The 14,947-nt window shown below is 40.4% G+C and overlaps 3 protein-coding genes across 3 annotated transcripts in view; 2 read left to right on the top strand and 1 right to left on the bottom strand.

Moving 5' to 3' along the window:
* Nucleotides 1-1,820, top strand: part of hap1 (huntingtin associated protein 1) — a 27,916-nt gene extending 26,096 nt beyond the window's left edge. The window contains exon 18 of the mRNA XM_020596215.1: nucleotides 191-1,820. Within this exon, the coding sequence (XP_020451871.1) occupies nucleotides 191-617 (427 nt within the window). The 3' untranslated portion in view covers nucleotides 618-1,820. The remainder of the gene's footprint in view (nucleotides 1-190) is intronic.
* Nucleotides 1,821-1,976: 156 nt separating this feature from the next.
* On the bottom strand, nucleotides 1,977-4,977 carry LOC109957887 (cholecystokinin). Its single transcript, XM_020596127.1, has 4 exons — nucleotides 4,927-4,977; nucleotides 2,550-2,657; nucleotides 2,191-2,460; nucleotides 1,977-2,053 (listed from the first exon to the last, which is right to left on the bottom strand). Exons 3-4 carry the CDS (start codon nucleotides 2,456-2,458, stop codon nucleotides 1,977-1,979), a joined length of 345 nt encoding a protein of 114 aa, XP_020451783.1. The 5' UTR covers nucleotides 2,459-2,460; nucleotides 2,550-2,657; nucleotides 4,927-4,977.
* Nucleotides 4,742-8,902, top strand: LOC109957886 (keratin, type I cytoskeletal 19-like). The gene is made up of 9 exons (XM_020596126.1): nucleotides 4,742-5,206; nucleotides 5,804-5,929; nucleotides 6,593-6,675; nucleotides 6,929-7,085; nucleotides 7,271-7,432; nucleotides 7,540-7,665; nucleotides 7,801-8,027; nucleotides 8,114-8,157; nucleotides 8,258-8,902. Exons 1-9 carry the CDS (start codon nucleotides 4,928-4,930, stop codon nucleotides 8,362-8,364), a joined length of 1,311 nt encoding a protein of 436 aa, XP_020451782.1. The 5' UTR covers nucleotides 4,742-4,927; the 3' UTR covers nucleotides 8,365-8,902.
* Nucleotides 8,903-14,947: the final 6,045 nt, after the last annotated feature.

Raw genomic sequence — 14,947 nt, 5'->3', positions numbered from 1 at the left:
TCACCAGATCCTGTTTCATCAACCATACGAACATCAGCGATGATACTCATAACAAATTAACTCTAAACATTTACATTGTGTTGTTTTTTTATTATTTGCATACAAACTGGCATGTTTGTGCAAAACAAAGCTCTTTTTTTTATCTTTTGCATCATATTTCCTTTTTTTAATTCTTTTTTCCTCTCAACAGCCTTCACTCTTTCGGCCTGCCATCTTGTCGGAACTGTGAGCACGTAAGCATGTCTCCATCCCACCAGCAGCACTTTGGCCTGGGAGACCAGACCACCTCCACCACGACCACAAACATAACCAGTTCATCACTGGGACTCCTGCAGCTGCTGCAAGAGCACGGCATCTCGGCCTCTCTGTATCCCCACCACAACCTGCACTCATACTACCAACCTGCATCTTACAGCCATAGCATAAAACCTTCATTCTCCACAGAAAAAGACAAAGGGGGAGGGTCATCAGCAGACAAAGAAAGAAGAAGGAACATTTTCAGTTTGAACTTGGTGGGGAAGCTTCAGAGTCTTGGGTTGCACAGAGTGGCAGCCTGGGGGCTGATGGGTTATAATGGCAAAGAGAGACAAGCAGTTGGGCATCCTCCGAAAGTCTGAGGGGCCTGATCCACCAGGTATTCTCTCATTCACTGTAGTGACTTGACGTCAGGCCAAGTGATCACCACAGCACTGGCATCCTAAAAACAAAAACCACAAAATATAGAGCTATATTTGAGTTTTTGGCCATATACAGTACTGTTTTTTTATGAATTTGTGTACTGTAGATAAATTCATTGTGTGTGGGTGACATCTTCATCTCAGGACAATCACTTGATCACTGATCACCAGTCTGTTTGACTCACTCATTACTTATTTTACATAAAAAGAAACCTCGTAGAGAAAAACCTTTTATATTGTATTTTGTGAATGTAATTTTACAGTGTTCCCTGTCACTGGTTTTAAAACTCCTGCCACTCGACTTTCCTTTTTTTTTAATGTTTCCAAAGTGAAGCATCACTTCTGTGTATATAAGAAAGTTGTCATTTGGGAAAGTTAAACTAGACTATGTGCAGTAAATTATTATTTAAACCCACAAACCAAACTAATGTCACACTGAAATCTTTCAGATGCACTAAAATACACTCTGGTCTTCCTGCATAGTGGCTGCTATATTAAGAAAAGCATGTTGTGTATAAGATCCATGTGAATAATACTTGAGAAACTCACTGAGAAGCAATGCAATGACACCAGCTCCAAACTGGGCCAGATGTTACACTGACTGAATTGAATGATGTTGCCCTGCAGTTCCTCACCTGCTTCTCAATTCATGGACCTCAGCGAAACTAAACTGGGTTTGCAATGCTGCATCAAAGACGGTGAATGGGAATTTTAGAAGCAATATGTGCATTTACTGTTCATGCTTGTACAAATCTGCTTTATTTCATGTTATCAGGAAGTTTGAAGCTTCTGGGATATAAAAGAAATCAAAATAGTTTGGGGCATTTTAAAGTGGATTCTCTATGATTGTCAGGGGAGTCCTTATTTAAAGACAAGTTGGATAGAGTGGTCATTATTATTTAAACAGCATGTTTCTGTCAGAACAATCAAATGACGCAAAAAGGCATAGGATATTGTGGATTCAAAAGGGAAGAAGTCATCGACACTGGTTTTAATCATTTGTGCTTTGACATTAATCAGCTAAGCCACTGTTCTCTGCACTGCTGTCTGCTGTAGTCTGTGTTAGCATCACTGCTATGTACTGTACTGTATGTCGGTGTATGTATAAGTCGTACCATCTATGAATAAAACTTTTTGATCCAGGACAGCTTTAAATGTCTCTGTCCACTAATCACAGCACAGAGATGAACAGATGTGGAATAAACACATGACTGTTGTAATAATTCTGCAAAATAGTTAATTTATTGCCTGTTTAGAAAATGAACCAAAAAGCAGTGTGAGCTCTCAGGCTGTCGTGTGTCATTCTGCATCTCTGCGTCCAAAGTCCACCCAGCCCTGGTAGTCCTGAGATGACATGCACTCAGAGTTCATCATCTCTGTGAACAGACCATTCCTTCATGAAACAGAGATTTAGGACACAGATGTGAGCGTCTCCTTGGATGTCTGCCCACTCATTTGTTTAAATGAAAAAGCAAAACAAAACAGAAAATGACTTTTGCACCACACAGCATACCTGAAATTGCTTGCATTATTTGTTTGGTCATAATCTCTCGTTCGTCCTCTGATAGGTGTGTCTGTCTCGTCATCCGATCAGGGACGGCCTGAGGCGCCGGCTCCTGTCTGCTGGCTGAGCCGCTCACTCTCTCTCTCTTGGCCAGAAGCTGCTGTAGTAGATTAGTCTCTTTTGACTCTCCAGCTGCTGAGGACATGGGTGAGGAGGCTACACTGGGCACTAGCAGTGCAGCCAACAATGCAAACAGCACAATAACCTTCCCTGGCATGTCTGTTCACACAAAGACAGAAAGATATTTGATAAAATCAAATTTAGAATTACAGTAGATAAAACTACTCAAGAAAACAATGTTACTGTACCTGTGAGGAGAAGATGAGATATGTTCACAACAAGAGAGATGTGATGCTTCTGGTGCAAATCTGGGGATTCTGGGTCCTTTTATACAAGTTTGGTGGTGCTGATATCGCCTAAGAGTGATAACAGTGTTCACTGTGGAGCTTTGGATTGATTGGGAGACGGATGAACTAGGAGGATGTGCGTAAAGGAAACGATGGACTGCTACATGGACAAACCCATTATTATGCATTTCACTTACCTTTAAAGGCCTTATTTGCACTCCAGCAACAATAAAACAAGTCAATCTGTTTATTTAAGAAATCCAATAGTCCTTTAGATGTAAGTGTGCAGCCCCTGCCCAAACACTAGGCTGGAAACAAAGTGTTCTGTGTCCTCATCCTGTTTTCAGAAAACGCACCCAAACATTAGCATTTACACTTACTTTAACGATTCACATAGTGGAACAAGACACATGAATGAATGATTTTCCTCTTCCTTGTAGTGTCCATGTGTTTTAATTCTAATACATTATGGGCTGTAGACAATCGCTTTTAAGAAACTACAGCTGGATAATGAATCTGATTTGAAACAAAGCAGCATGTGCATAATTTAATGATTGTGTGGAGGTGACCGTTGCCTCCGTCATGTCTTGTTGTGGCCTGTACTTTCCAAATGTGCTACATGGCCTTTTAGTCAAAATACGACAGAGACTGTATAGATTTTCTACAAGCGTCCCAGTTATTGTGTATCCTGTTTGACAAACTGTGGCTAAGGGACAGCAGCACAACAGAGAGCAGAGAGTGTAGACGCATATGCTCCTCTGCAGACAGTACCTCAGTATGTTCTAATGACTAAACCTAAACATTATGTGTGAACTTTGTATGAACTCGCAATCCTAAGGTTAAAAGATAATCACATCTTAAGATTTGACATTCATGCTCCTACTAGACTGACGTGACAAACACCTGACACACCGCATACTGCAGACAGCTCATTCCTCACTGACCTCATGCCCATGTCAGATTCAAACGCACACACCCACGTTATCAGGGAGGACTGTAGCAGATGCTCATCACTGTTCTGTGTTTGTTGTCACACACATTCACTTCTGTCCAGACACACACATACTGAAGTCTTTTTTCTTAGGCTGTTTGTGAAAAGTTACGACGAGTCCTTTATTACAATATAAATGAAATTGTGGTTGTGTATGGTGTCAGTAAAACCACCATTTCTGTATCATCAGTGCTGCTGTAATAACAACAAAGTCTTGATTTTTATTAATCCTTTGGAAAATCCACAAAAAAAGCTCAAATGTTGAGAGTTTGATGTAAACATTTTTACTTATATCAAAATAGAAAAAGAAGGAGAATTACTAACAGAAAACCACTGATAGACAGAACTGTGGAATACACCTGAGGACAGGAGCGCCGTGCAGTAATGTCAGTTACACTGAAATGCCCCTGTTCATTTCTGGTCGTACCAGATCAAGTTAGGCTCTAGTGGTAAAATCCCTGAGTGTAGTGAAATGAGTGTGCTAGAAAATCTTGAAAATGTGGATTAACTGCACTGAGGTTGAGTTGTTTACTCAGTTGTGGAAATGTAAAATGAAATGAGTTAAAATAAGTGGATTTAACAAACAAGATCAATGAATGTAGGATATTGTTGAATTTACTGTTTAGTCACACAGACAGTCATTACAGAGATATTTCATTTCCATTTACGTTTCTCAGAGTCAGCTCTTCATTTGAAATGATGAACTTAATGCACACCTGCAGCTGGTGAAGCCATTTTGTGCCAGAGATAACATGGAAGACAGCTGACTTTGTTAAAGATCTCTGGTCAGAACAACTCATGTCTGAATAAAAACTAGAATGCTGCATTTACCAGAAATAAACTAAATGTAAACATTTCCATTAAGTTAACCAAAGAGATCCGTTGATTTTACTGAATTCCTGTGAGATATGTTACACTATGCCATTTGTTTTCACTTGTTTTCAATTTATCTTTTCATTTGTGAGGGAAATTGTGTTATTTCTTCTATCAGAAGCGGTTTCTCATTAAAGAAAGTCTCTCAGACACCAGAGGCCGCAGTAACATATCTGAGTGTACTCCATTTAAACCTGCACCTGACTGGAGAAAAACAATTACCCTCACAGCTGATGAGTCTCAGTCTGGTTATCAGTCATGGCATCAGCAGCCCAACTAGATATTCTACCTGTCTTCCACACCACGTCACTAAAGCTACATACACATCTATTAGGTAAAACTTGACCTGCATGCCACACAGTCTGAGGGATATGACCGCCCTCAGACTCCTATAAAATGCCCAGGTGTCTCAGACAGAGGCACTCCTTGTAGACTCCAGCTCCAACCAGCCCTGTGCCAGCTCCAACCTCTCACCATGCCTGTCTCTCTCAGCTACAGCTCCCGCAGCGTCTCCGGCTCCAGCGGAGGGGCTCCGTTTTTCGGCAACCAAACCCGCATCTCCGCCGACGGCCCTTTCCAGAGCCGTGCGCCCAGCGTGTACGGGGGCGCGGGAGGTTACGGGACCCGCATCTCCCAGAGCTCCTCGGGCTTTTCCTCCGGGTTACTCATCCCGTACGGCGATGCTGCAGTGATCACCAGTGAGAAGGCGACCATGCAGAACCTCAACGACCGCCTGGCCTCCTACCTGCAGAAGGTAAGAAGACGCTACCTCTCGGTTACTGCTCACTTTTGGTTGCAACATTCTCACTGTACTTTCTTTAAAAACTTAAACGCACTCCCAGAGCAATGCTGTGAATATTTGTTACTGCCTATGTATACGTTAAAACAAGTTAAACAACACATACATAGAGTTAGCTCCACTGTGTCCAAAGTGAAAACCAAGATGCTGTTAACAATAATCCTGTCATATAATAGGCTCCTGAGGGACCACTCTCATACTTTAAGAGCACAACTGGGTACAATTACTAACACTGTTGTAAGTAAAGTTTTGTATGTATAATGGAGTGTTTTATTTGTACTTGATAAATGATCTAACAACTTTTTCCAACACTGACAGAAGATGCAGGCCAATGGATTTTATTAGAAGAACGTAAAACAGCCACTAACAAGAAGCAACAATAACGAAATATGTGAAATAACTTAAGAAAAAAAGCCAATCTAAAAAAATAAAAGGTGGAATTAATTTGGCATTGCTTGTAGAGATATAGACTGAACCACCCAGGGTTTATATTGTAAGCGTGAACTAAATGCTCAGGTGTGTGATGTGATGCATGTCTGGTCCTGTGTACAGGTGCACTCCCTGGAGGAGGCCAACAGGAAGCTGGAGCTGCAGATCAGAGAGTTCTATGCGAATAAATCAGTTGCTTCCAGAGACTTCACTCGCTACTTTGCCATCATCAGTGAACTCCAAGCTCAGGTACCTCACATTTTATGCAACATGGCATGTTAGAATGAAAACAAAAATGAACGCATGCCTCCCTCATGTTCATGCTTTGAGACATATTTCCTCAATGATCTAATAGGTTAGCAGCCATTAACATGTCTGCCGCCTCCTTTTGCTTTGCAGGAAACAACAAAAACAGCTTTAGCTGTCTCTGTTTAGAAAGATCTGAAATTTTGGTGCAGCTTGAGATCAGTGACGTTCATCACACTGTGACAATATGCCATTTTAGAGACACACAACTATTGTGTAACATTCACATGTATCATGACGACTACAGTGATGATGGCGATGCTCAACAGAGGCCCAACAGCAGATTTTTACTTGACCCCAAACAGGCCAGTGTGGACAAGTGTGCTGCTAAATCCTACAGAAATAAACTGGCAAAGCCACTGCATCACAAGTGAACACACATTTCTCATATTCAAACAACTGAGAGAGCGCTCACAAAACAGCCACAGATGGGTTTTAACTCCACATAAACTCTGCTAAACCCATTAGAAACACAACATCCCAGCAAAATGAAACTACTGCAAGTTTTTGAAATCTGAATAATAAACACATTTTTGATTAATAATAAATACTGTTATAGCTACTATAGAATATATAATGGTATAATTTTCCATTTGTCACATTCAGATTGCTAAGAGAGTGTCAGAGAATCAAAATATCATCCTGAGGATTGACAACGCTCAGCTGGCTGCAGATGACTTTAAAATGAAGTAGGTTTACACTCTCCTCTGTTTCCACATGCTGTAACCCCCCCCCCACACACACACACCCACCCACCCACACAGTGATGGTTTTATGTAACCTACTTGCAGTGACATTTACTGAGACAGCACAAAAGTGATTCTGGCATTTCTTTGTTAACTATGATGTGATTTTGTTAAAACTGTAACAGTCCCCAGTGATGAGGTTCACTAAACAGCAATGCACAATGCACGCTTTGCACCTCCACCTGACCTTTTGTAGATATGAGGCCGAGCTGAGCATGCGTACGATGGTGGAGGGCGATGTGTCTCGTCTCCGGGGGGTCCGGGACAACTTGACTCTTAGCATCAGTGACCTGGAGATGCAGATACAAGGTCTGAAAGAGGAGCTGGTGTACCTGAAGAAGAACCACGAGGAGGTGAGGACCTTTCTGTTGCAGAGGAATTTACTGTTACTATGTTTTTGGTTTGAACATATTGCGTGATTCATCGTTTGCGTTCTTTTCAAGTGCAGCGGCGCCATCTGTTGGTGGTACCAGCCATGACACCCATAACTATGGAGGGGCAGCAGAATAAAATGTTCTGTCGTTTTCCTGTGTTGCAGGAGATGCGTCAGCTGAGGAGCCAGCAAACTAATACTGTGAATGTAGAGGTGGACAGTAAAGAATCTGCTGATCTGATAAAGATCCTGGAGGAGATGAGGGAGCGGTATGAAGCTGTGGTGCTATCGAACAAGCAGGAAGCTGAGAAATGGTTTAAACTGAAGGTCAGCAGCTAGAGGGCAAAATCACTCAAATGAAAAGTATGATGAAAAGAGTTACAGGTGGCAAGTCAAGATATTGTATTATTTGTAATATTTGTGTGTGTAAATAGCTGGAGGGTCTCCAGACGCAAATCGTTAGTCACACAACAGAGGTGAAGACACATCACATGCAGCTGTCAGAGCTGAAGAGGACCTACCAGAGTTTGGAGATAAGTCTGCAAAGTGTCCTCAAAGAGGTAGGCTGCACTAGAGCTAGTGCATCATACTTAGCTTACATTTGAATTGTGACGATACCTCATGAAATTAAAGTTTCCCTTCAGACCCACACACACACACACACACATTTCCTAACGTCATTCCCTGTACTGTAGATTCAGTGCCTGCAGCAGAATCTGGAGGAGGTGAACGATCGATACAACAGTCAGCTCAGCCAGCAGCAGATGATCATCAACACCCTGGAGATAGAGCTGCAGCAGCTGCGAGCTTCAATCCAGCAGCAGCAAGCCGAGTACAGCCTGCTGCTGGACATCAAGATGAGGCTGGAGCTGGAAATCGCAGAGTACAGGAGGCTGCTGGAGGGCGAGTACGGACAAAAAAAGTGAGAAATATAAGTGTTTAATCTGGAAACAGGACAACATCTGAAGCAATAAAATATGGTTTAAATAATGTTCATTCTGTCCACAGGCAATGGCTCATCAGCAAGGTGACCCAAGAAAAAACAGTGGAGGGTAAGAGTCATTCACTAAACCAGCACTGTGATCTTCTAATGTGATGTTATCGTTATGGTCCTTCACTGTGATGTGATATGTTTGTTGTTCACCGCTGCAGAACATAAACCCCACGTCGAGAGGAGAGTGAAGACCATTGTGGGGGAGGTTGTTAATGGAGAAGTGGTGGCCACCTCGGTTGACACCAAAGTACAGGACATCCAGTAACGCCTCTGCTCCATGAAACCAAGACGTTTTGATAATTTGGCCCCTAAATCATCAATAAACTCCTATCATACTTAATAATACTATTTTCTGAGAATCAGTTGTTACCAACAGTTTCAAAATGCTCTTTCAATTTCAAGTTTTGCTGTTTACAAAAAATTTCAAACACCTCTGTTTCTTAAGGGGATTTCCTTGGTATTTTTTTTTGTTTTTGTTTTCTTTGATTACAGTTATGTAGCAAAACTGAGCAAACGTGACCTTTCCGTGGTGAATTGATATGTAAGAGACAAACATATGATTAAAAGTAAGAAAATAAAGATATAGATGTGTGCCCCAATTGTAAATATGCAATTACAAGTGTATTACAAATCAAAAAGGTGGATTACAGGTTGAACATAGTCTTTTCAAAGCATAATTGAATCATAGATGTAACCTAGTTGTAGAACAACATGACTTTTTGTACAAATAACACAGTGAGTTCTAATATGATAACTCTGTTTTTGTTTGCTCAAGGTGTGTCTGTGTTTGTCTTGTGTGAATAGTGCAGTGACAATTGTAACAATAAAGAAAAATCAAACAATTTTACTGTAAGTGCAGTGTAGTATTTAGAATGTAATTTCACTTATGACCACTAGGTGTCACCTTTGTCTTGGTAAAAGTGTTATGAGTCCTTGCACAACCTTGCTGGATCCCATGACCTTATTTAAGTGGGAACACATTGTTGCACTGCAAGAAACTTTTATAAATATTACTACTTTAACTTATTCATCTAACAATAAACAACGATCTGCAAAATGGAGGCAGCACATCGATGCCACTGGAAGGGATTTTAACAGAAAGCTTGGCCGAAGGATGCACATGCCCTAAATGTTATTGTTGTACCCGGTACTTTTTACCATACTGACTCTGAGAGACGAGGCTGTCCAAGTAACTACAAAACAGTGCTGATTTATTCCATAAACACAGGTAAAAATTAACATTACACGCTCAGGTATCTTGCACCTCCAAACTGCACGCAGGCAGCTTGAAGATGAAAGACCCTGAACCCACCAGGCCTATACATTATATCCCCTCGGTTGGGCTAGCCCCATACTACACAGAAACATCAACCGGGACGTCTCTGGTGCCAGCTTTGCAGCTGGTCATAACAGTAGTCAAAACATGAAGAAAGTCAATGTGTGTGTGTCTGTTGATTAAGTGGTGCGTAGATAAAAACATTCTCACACGACCTTTAGTGACATGTCATGACATTAAACATAAGAAAATATTATGGCTAAGGCTACAGTTATACACGTCATAATAATAATATTAAACCCCCTGTCTGCTGACAGTCATCAACTCTTCTCTCTAGTTATCCTTGACCAGATGTACCCTGTAGAAACTCATAAGCATGACTAAGCATTTAACAGTCTAACTAGACATCCTATCTCTACTAAACATTTCTAATACATAAAGTGTCTATCCAATTTCTATCTGACTGAAAATACCTAACATTATAAAAGAGCTCTTTGTGCTCTAAGCATTTCAGAAGTGCAGATTTAGTTTGGCAAGGTTTGCAGGTCACTCTGTCAACAAAGGCTTTTCATCTCGGTGGAGCTGAATCAAGCCGAGACTTGAGATTTCCACTCAGCCAAGTGTCACTGATTCACCTGCTAAATGAATTAATGTGTTGGTCAAAATGAGTCATCATGAAGACTTTCACCGCTTTTGTGCTCCACACTTCTACTTAACATCAGTGTTATTAAATGCAATTAGTGATTCATGCTGTTTCAGCAGCTTTGTGCAACATAATTCCATCCATGCATTCATTAACTTTACAGCTTATCCTGCAGAGGGGCATGGGGCGCTGGAGCAATCCCAGCTGACACTGGCTGAGAGGCGGGTACACCCAGGGCAGGTCACCAGTCTATCAAGATATCAAGTTTAGGCAAAAAGGACCAGAATCACATGTGCATTTTGTTGTTGACTCTGTAAATATTTCATTCACAGAAACAAAAAAACTTCATGTTCATGTTTGTGTGCTTCACATGAGGAACTGTAGGCTATTCCCCTTCAACTGACTGCAGTTATCTCTATTATTACCAGACCACAAGCAGCTAAGAGTTTAGCTGTGTGCACATAGATGTCTGGTAATACTGAAGAGACAATAAAGCAGTTAATTTAATACATTGCTCTGACAGTGACAGAAAAAGTGAATCTTACTATGTTAAGTTCTGAGTTCATATTTCTCTTTATGTAACTTTCAGACCTCTGAAAGCACCTGAATGTCAGAGGTGCTGAATAACTCCTTGTTGTACAGGGTGTGGCCACTGACTGCAGGGCATATCCAGATGCAACAGAAACCAGTCTGGGCCTGAAATAGAGTTTAAAAAATGCAAAGGGAGAAGCACATTGTGAAGACACCACCTGATTCTGCAGTGAGTCATCACAGCCCCTGCTGCCTCTCCTACAAGACATAGAGAGTGAGATATTCTTTTGTGTTGGCTCACATATGACAGATTCACGCCCAGGTGAAAGCACTCCGGGCTATTTCTCAAGTCAAGGCACATTTCAAACATAGTGTTCCTGTTGTAGCCACAGGCTCTTTATACTTTAACTTGAATGGGCTTTTTGGATACTGAGAAGTACTTCCATTTAGCAGAAAAGTGTTTGGGGTGTGACACAATAAAACTTTCACACAGATTAATTGTTCCTTGGCAAAAGTCCTGCAAACCGAACACCCACTCACACCGTATGCATTGTATAGCAGATTACCATTCACTAGATACAGGATACAATACAAATCCTTGAAGGTTTGCAGTGAAGTTGGAATTAATTTAAATGTTCTTGAAAAGGAGAATATTCCTTTTAGTAAATAGAGCATGCACTGGTTTGCAGGATTATGAAATCCAAAACCATGCATACATACTTACATACCTGCTTTCAACAGAAACCACAGTCACACCTTGGCCCATACTATCACCATTAATCACTCAGTTCACAGCTCCAACAGGCTTTCTGTGTCAAAGCAGGAGGATGCACAGTGTCTGTTTTCAGGCTGATATATTAACCCAAATACCTTAATAAGAACAGTGAGAATCCACAGTCTGCCACAGCTATCCTCTTGCTACTCTGTCATTGTTGCTTTTAATTTGCATTTGTTTTAAATCTAATTGCACTCTAATGTATCATCTATTTGTGTGCATTGTGTTAATTGCCTTTGTGTATGAAAATGGGCTATATAAATAAACTTGACTTGTCTAAATCTACAAAGAGTGTGTAGGGTAGGTTGACAACACCAAGGAAACTTACTGACATGTAGGACACATGAAGCAGTGTTAAAACACTATGAAAAAAATATGCAATACTTTTGAATTTTCTTCAAAAATCCTAAAACCAAGAACTCTGAATATAACTGCAGAGCTGGTGAATGAAAACATTTGCAACTTTATGAACTTTTTATTTGCATGTTAATGCTCTTTCAGCAGCAGCTTCTTGCTACATACTCACAACTAGTTTCATATGAAGGCTCCTGAGCAAAGTCTTAAAGCAGCAGGCAGTCAAGTGCCCTCACCTCAAGCAGTTAGTAAGCCTGCTTCTTACTGAAAAGGGGATTTTGATGTTTTGTGTGCTTTTTTTTTTTTTACTGGAATTAATGTAATTTAATAAATGCAGAAATCCCTGTAATATTTTTTCCAAGCTACATGTCAGGACAATAGGGCAAAGTACAAACCGTCTAAAACTTCACTAAAGTAAGCCTGTGCAGCTTTTAACGACTGACTGCAACAATCTGGCCTGTAGGACACTGATCTCTAGTACATTGCATAGTTTTTATTTTTTTTTAATGGTTAGCAGTTGAGATGGCTACAGTACTTTTAATAGCACAGGCTCTACTAACACGTCAAAAAAATTCAAACTCCTGCAACAGTTCAGTTCACACCGTGATACTGATACATAAAAGTTAACGTAAGCATTTTTTTTATTATTAATTAATTCCAAGCATGTAATAAAACAGAGAGAAAAATAAATAAATAAATAAATAAATAAAAGAAATCAACATGTAACACAAAACAACCAAACCAATTACCATATACAACCAAAAAAATAGAAATTTCTCTTGATGATGCTTAGTCATTACATGCTTGCAAGGGAGTAGAAAGAAGTAATACTTATCTAGTTCTACCCCTAGTGATCCAAACTATGGTTGACACAACCCAAATATTTAACTAAACAACTACACTGGTTAAATTCCCGCAACCACCACCAAGCTATTCCATAATTTTACACCACTCACAGATATACAAAAACTTTTCCTAGTTGTACGTATGGCCTGAGTTTTTAAATTTAAGTGGCCCCCAATCCATATCCACCCTCTCGATCACCAAACAGACCCCGAATACCACTTGGCACCAAATTATATCTGACTTTAAACATAAATACAGCAGATTTATATTTTACTAAATCAAAAAATTTAAAAAATCCTGAATGTGCAAATGATGAATTCGTATGATCCATATAACCAAGTCCATGAACAATTCTAATGGCCCTTTTCTGTAGTTTAAATAATGAGCATAATGCGCTTTTGTATGTATTTCCCCAACACTCAACACAGTAGTCCAAATAAGGTACAAACAGTAAAGAGTATGGAGTGACTTCTGATCCACAATATTTTTAACTCTTGCCAATATAGATATACTTTTAGCCAATTTATTATGTATATATTTAATATGAGGTTTCCAACAGATTTTATCATCAATATTTATGCCTAGAAATTTTGTTTCGTAAACTCTTTCTATATTGGCATCCCCCACCCTTACTTGGATCTGACGATTTTAATCTTCCATATCCAAACAGCATGAATTTTGTTTTGTCCAGATTTAGTGATAACTTATTCCTGTCACACCATTTCTTCACCTTGTCCAATTCCACAGTAATCAGACCCAAAAGTTGCTGTAGGTCTTCCCCAGAGGCCCATATAGTAGTATCATCAGTGAATAGTACAAAGTTCAATAATTCAGAAACATTGCATATATCGTTAATATACAGTATGAAAAGTTTAGGACCCAAAACTGACCCCTGTGGGACTCCACATACTATATCCAGAAAATCTGATTGGTGCTCGCCCAGACTTACAAATTGCCGTCTGTTGGTCAAATAACTTTTTATCCATTTCAACACCAAACCTCTAATACCATACCTTTCTAATTTGTCAAGTAAAATTTCAAAATTAATAGTATCAAAAGCCTTTTGAAAATCAATAAAAATCCCCAATGTTTGTTTCTTGTTGTCCCAGGCACTAGTAACACCTTCTACAAATTCAGTTATTGCAAACGCAATTCAATTCAGTTTGTATAGTTAGTTGTATAGTTATAGTTGTATAGTACAAATCACAACAAAAGTCCTCTCAGGACACTTTACCAAGTATTATTGATATTATAGAGGAAAAGCCCTACAAATCCCCCTTGAGCAGCACTTGGCGACAGTGGGGAGGAAAAAACTCCCTTTAACGGAAGAAACCTCCGACAGACCCCGACTCTTGGTGGGCGGCCTTCTGCCTTGACCAGCTGGGGTGAGTGGATAGAGGAGAGACAAAAGAAAAGAAAAGCAACAAGAAACGATAACAAACAATCAAACACTGGGCAGGTTGATGCGGCTGGTGACTGCTCATCAGAGACGTAGAGCTCCAGAGTCAGGGTAACCTGCAGAAAGGTACAGGGAGAGAGAGAGGACACACTACGGGAGAGAGGAGACACAACGTTAATGACCTGTTCAGCCACATTAGGAATATAAAGATAACAATAAAATGGAGAGGGGAGGTGGGAGGAGAGGAGAGGAGCTCTGTATCATGGGACGGCCCTCAGACTATAACTAAGGGGTGTTACACCAAACCAAACTTATCCTAGAATACATGTCCAGTAATTTCATAGGCACCACTACATGGGCCCAAGCTAAGGCCTTCCTGTTGACTAGAAACCACTGGTACAGTTAAATATGCTTTATGGCCCAGGCCCCCTGTTTGCTTGCAGTTACCAAGAGGACTGTCAGTTTTATCCCTGTCCAGCCACATTAGTTTTTCTGATGCCATGAAATGTCAAAAGACATATCACAACAAACTACTGTAAGTACCTTTCTACCCTCCCTCATTGTCCTACTAGGATTATATTGAAAAACAACATTGTTATATTAACCTAACTATAAGCTTTATCAAAAAGGAACGTCTTAAGTCTAATCTTAAAGGTAGAGAGGGTGTCCGCCTCCCGAACTGAGACTGGGAGTTGGTTCCATAGGAGAGGAGCTTGATAGCTAAAGGCTCTGCCTCCCATTCTGCTTCTGTGGACTCTAGGAACCACAAGTAAACCTGCACTCTGAGAGCGAAGTGCTCTGTTAGGATGATAAGGCTCTACGAGGTCTTTAAGATACGATGGAGCCTTGTCATTAAGGGCTTTGTATGTTAGGAAAAGGATTTTAAATTCTATTCTGAATTTTACAGGGAGCCAGTGGAGAGAAGCTAATATGGGAGCGATATGATCTCTCTTGCTAGTTCCTGTCAGTACTCTGGCTGCAGCACTTTGGATTAACTGGAGGCTTTTTAGGGAATTATTGGGAC

This window comes from Monopterus albus, unplaced genomic scaffold, assembly GCF_001952655.1.
Source record: "Monopterus albus unplaced genomic scaffold, M_albus_1.0 scaffold29.1, whole genome shotgun sequence".
Taxonomy (NCBI): Eukaryota; Metazoa; Chordata; class Actinopteri; order Synbranchiformes; family Synbranchidae; genus Monopterus; species Monopterus albus.
This window is presented reverse-complemented; position numbering and strand designations above follow the sequence as displayed.

Bases quoted from the DNA above. Each gene is read 5' to 3' on its own strand.
- LOC109957886 (XM_020596126.1), top strand. From the start codon at position 4,928: ATGCCTGTCTCTCTCAGCTACAGCTCCCGCAGCGTCTCCGGCTCCAGC. The intron at 7,086-7,270 runs GTGAGGACCTTT...CCTGTGTTGCAG, and splicing joins TGAAGAAGAACCACGAGGAG to GAGATGCGTCAGCTGAGGAG. The intron at 7,433-7,539 runs GTCAGCAGCTAG...GTGTGTAAATAG, and splicing joins AGAAATGGTTTAAACTGAAG to CTGGAGGGTCTCCAGACGCA.
- LOC109957887 (XM_020596127.1), bottom strand. From the start codon at position 2,458: ATGCCAGGGAAGGTTATTGTGCTGTTTGCATTGTTGGCTGCACTGCTA. The intron at 2,054-2,190 runs GTATGCTGTGTG...GTCTGTTCACAG, and splicing joins AATAATGCAAGCAATTTCAG to AGATGATGAACTCTGAGTGC.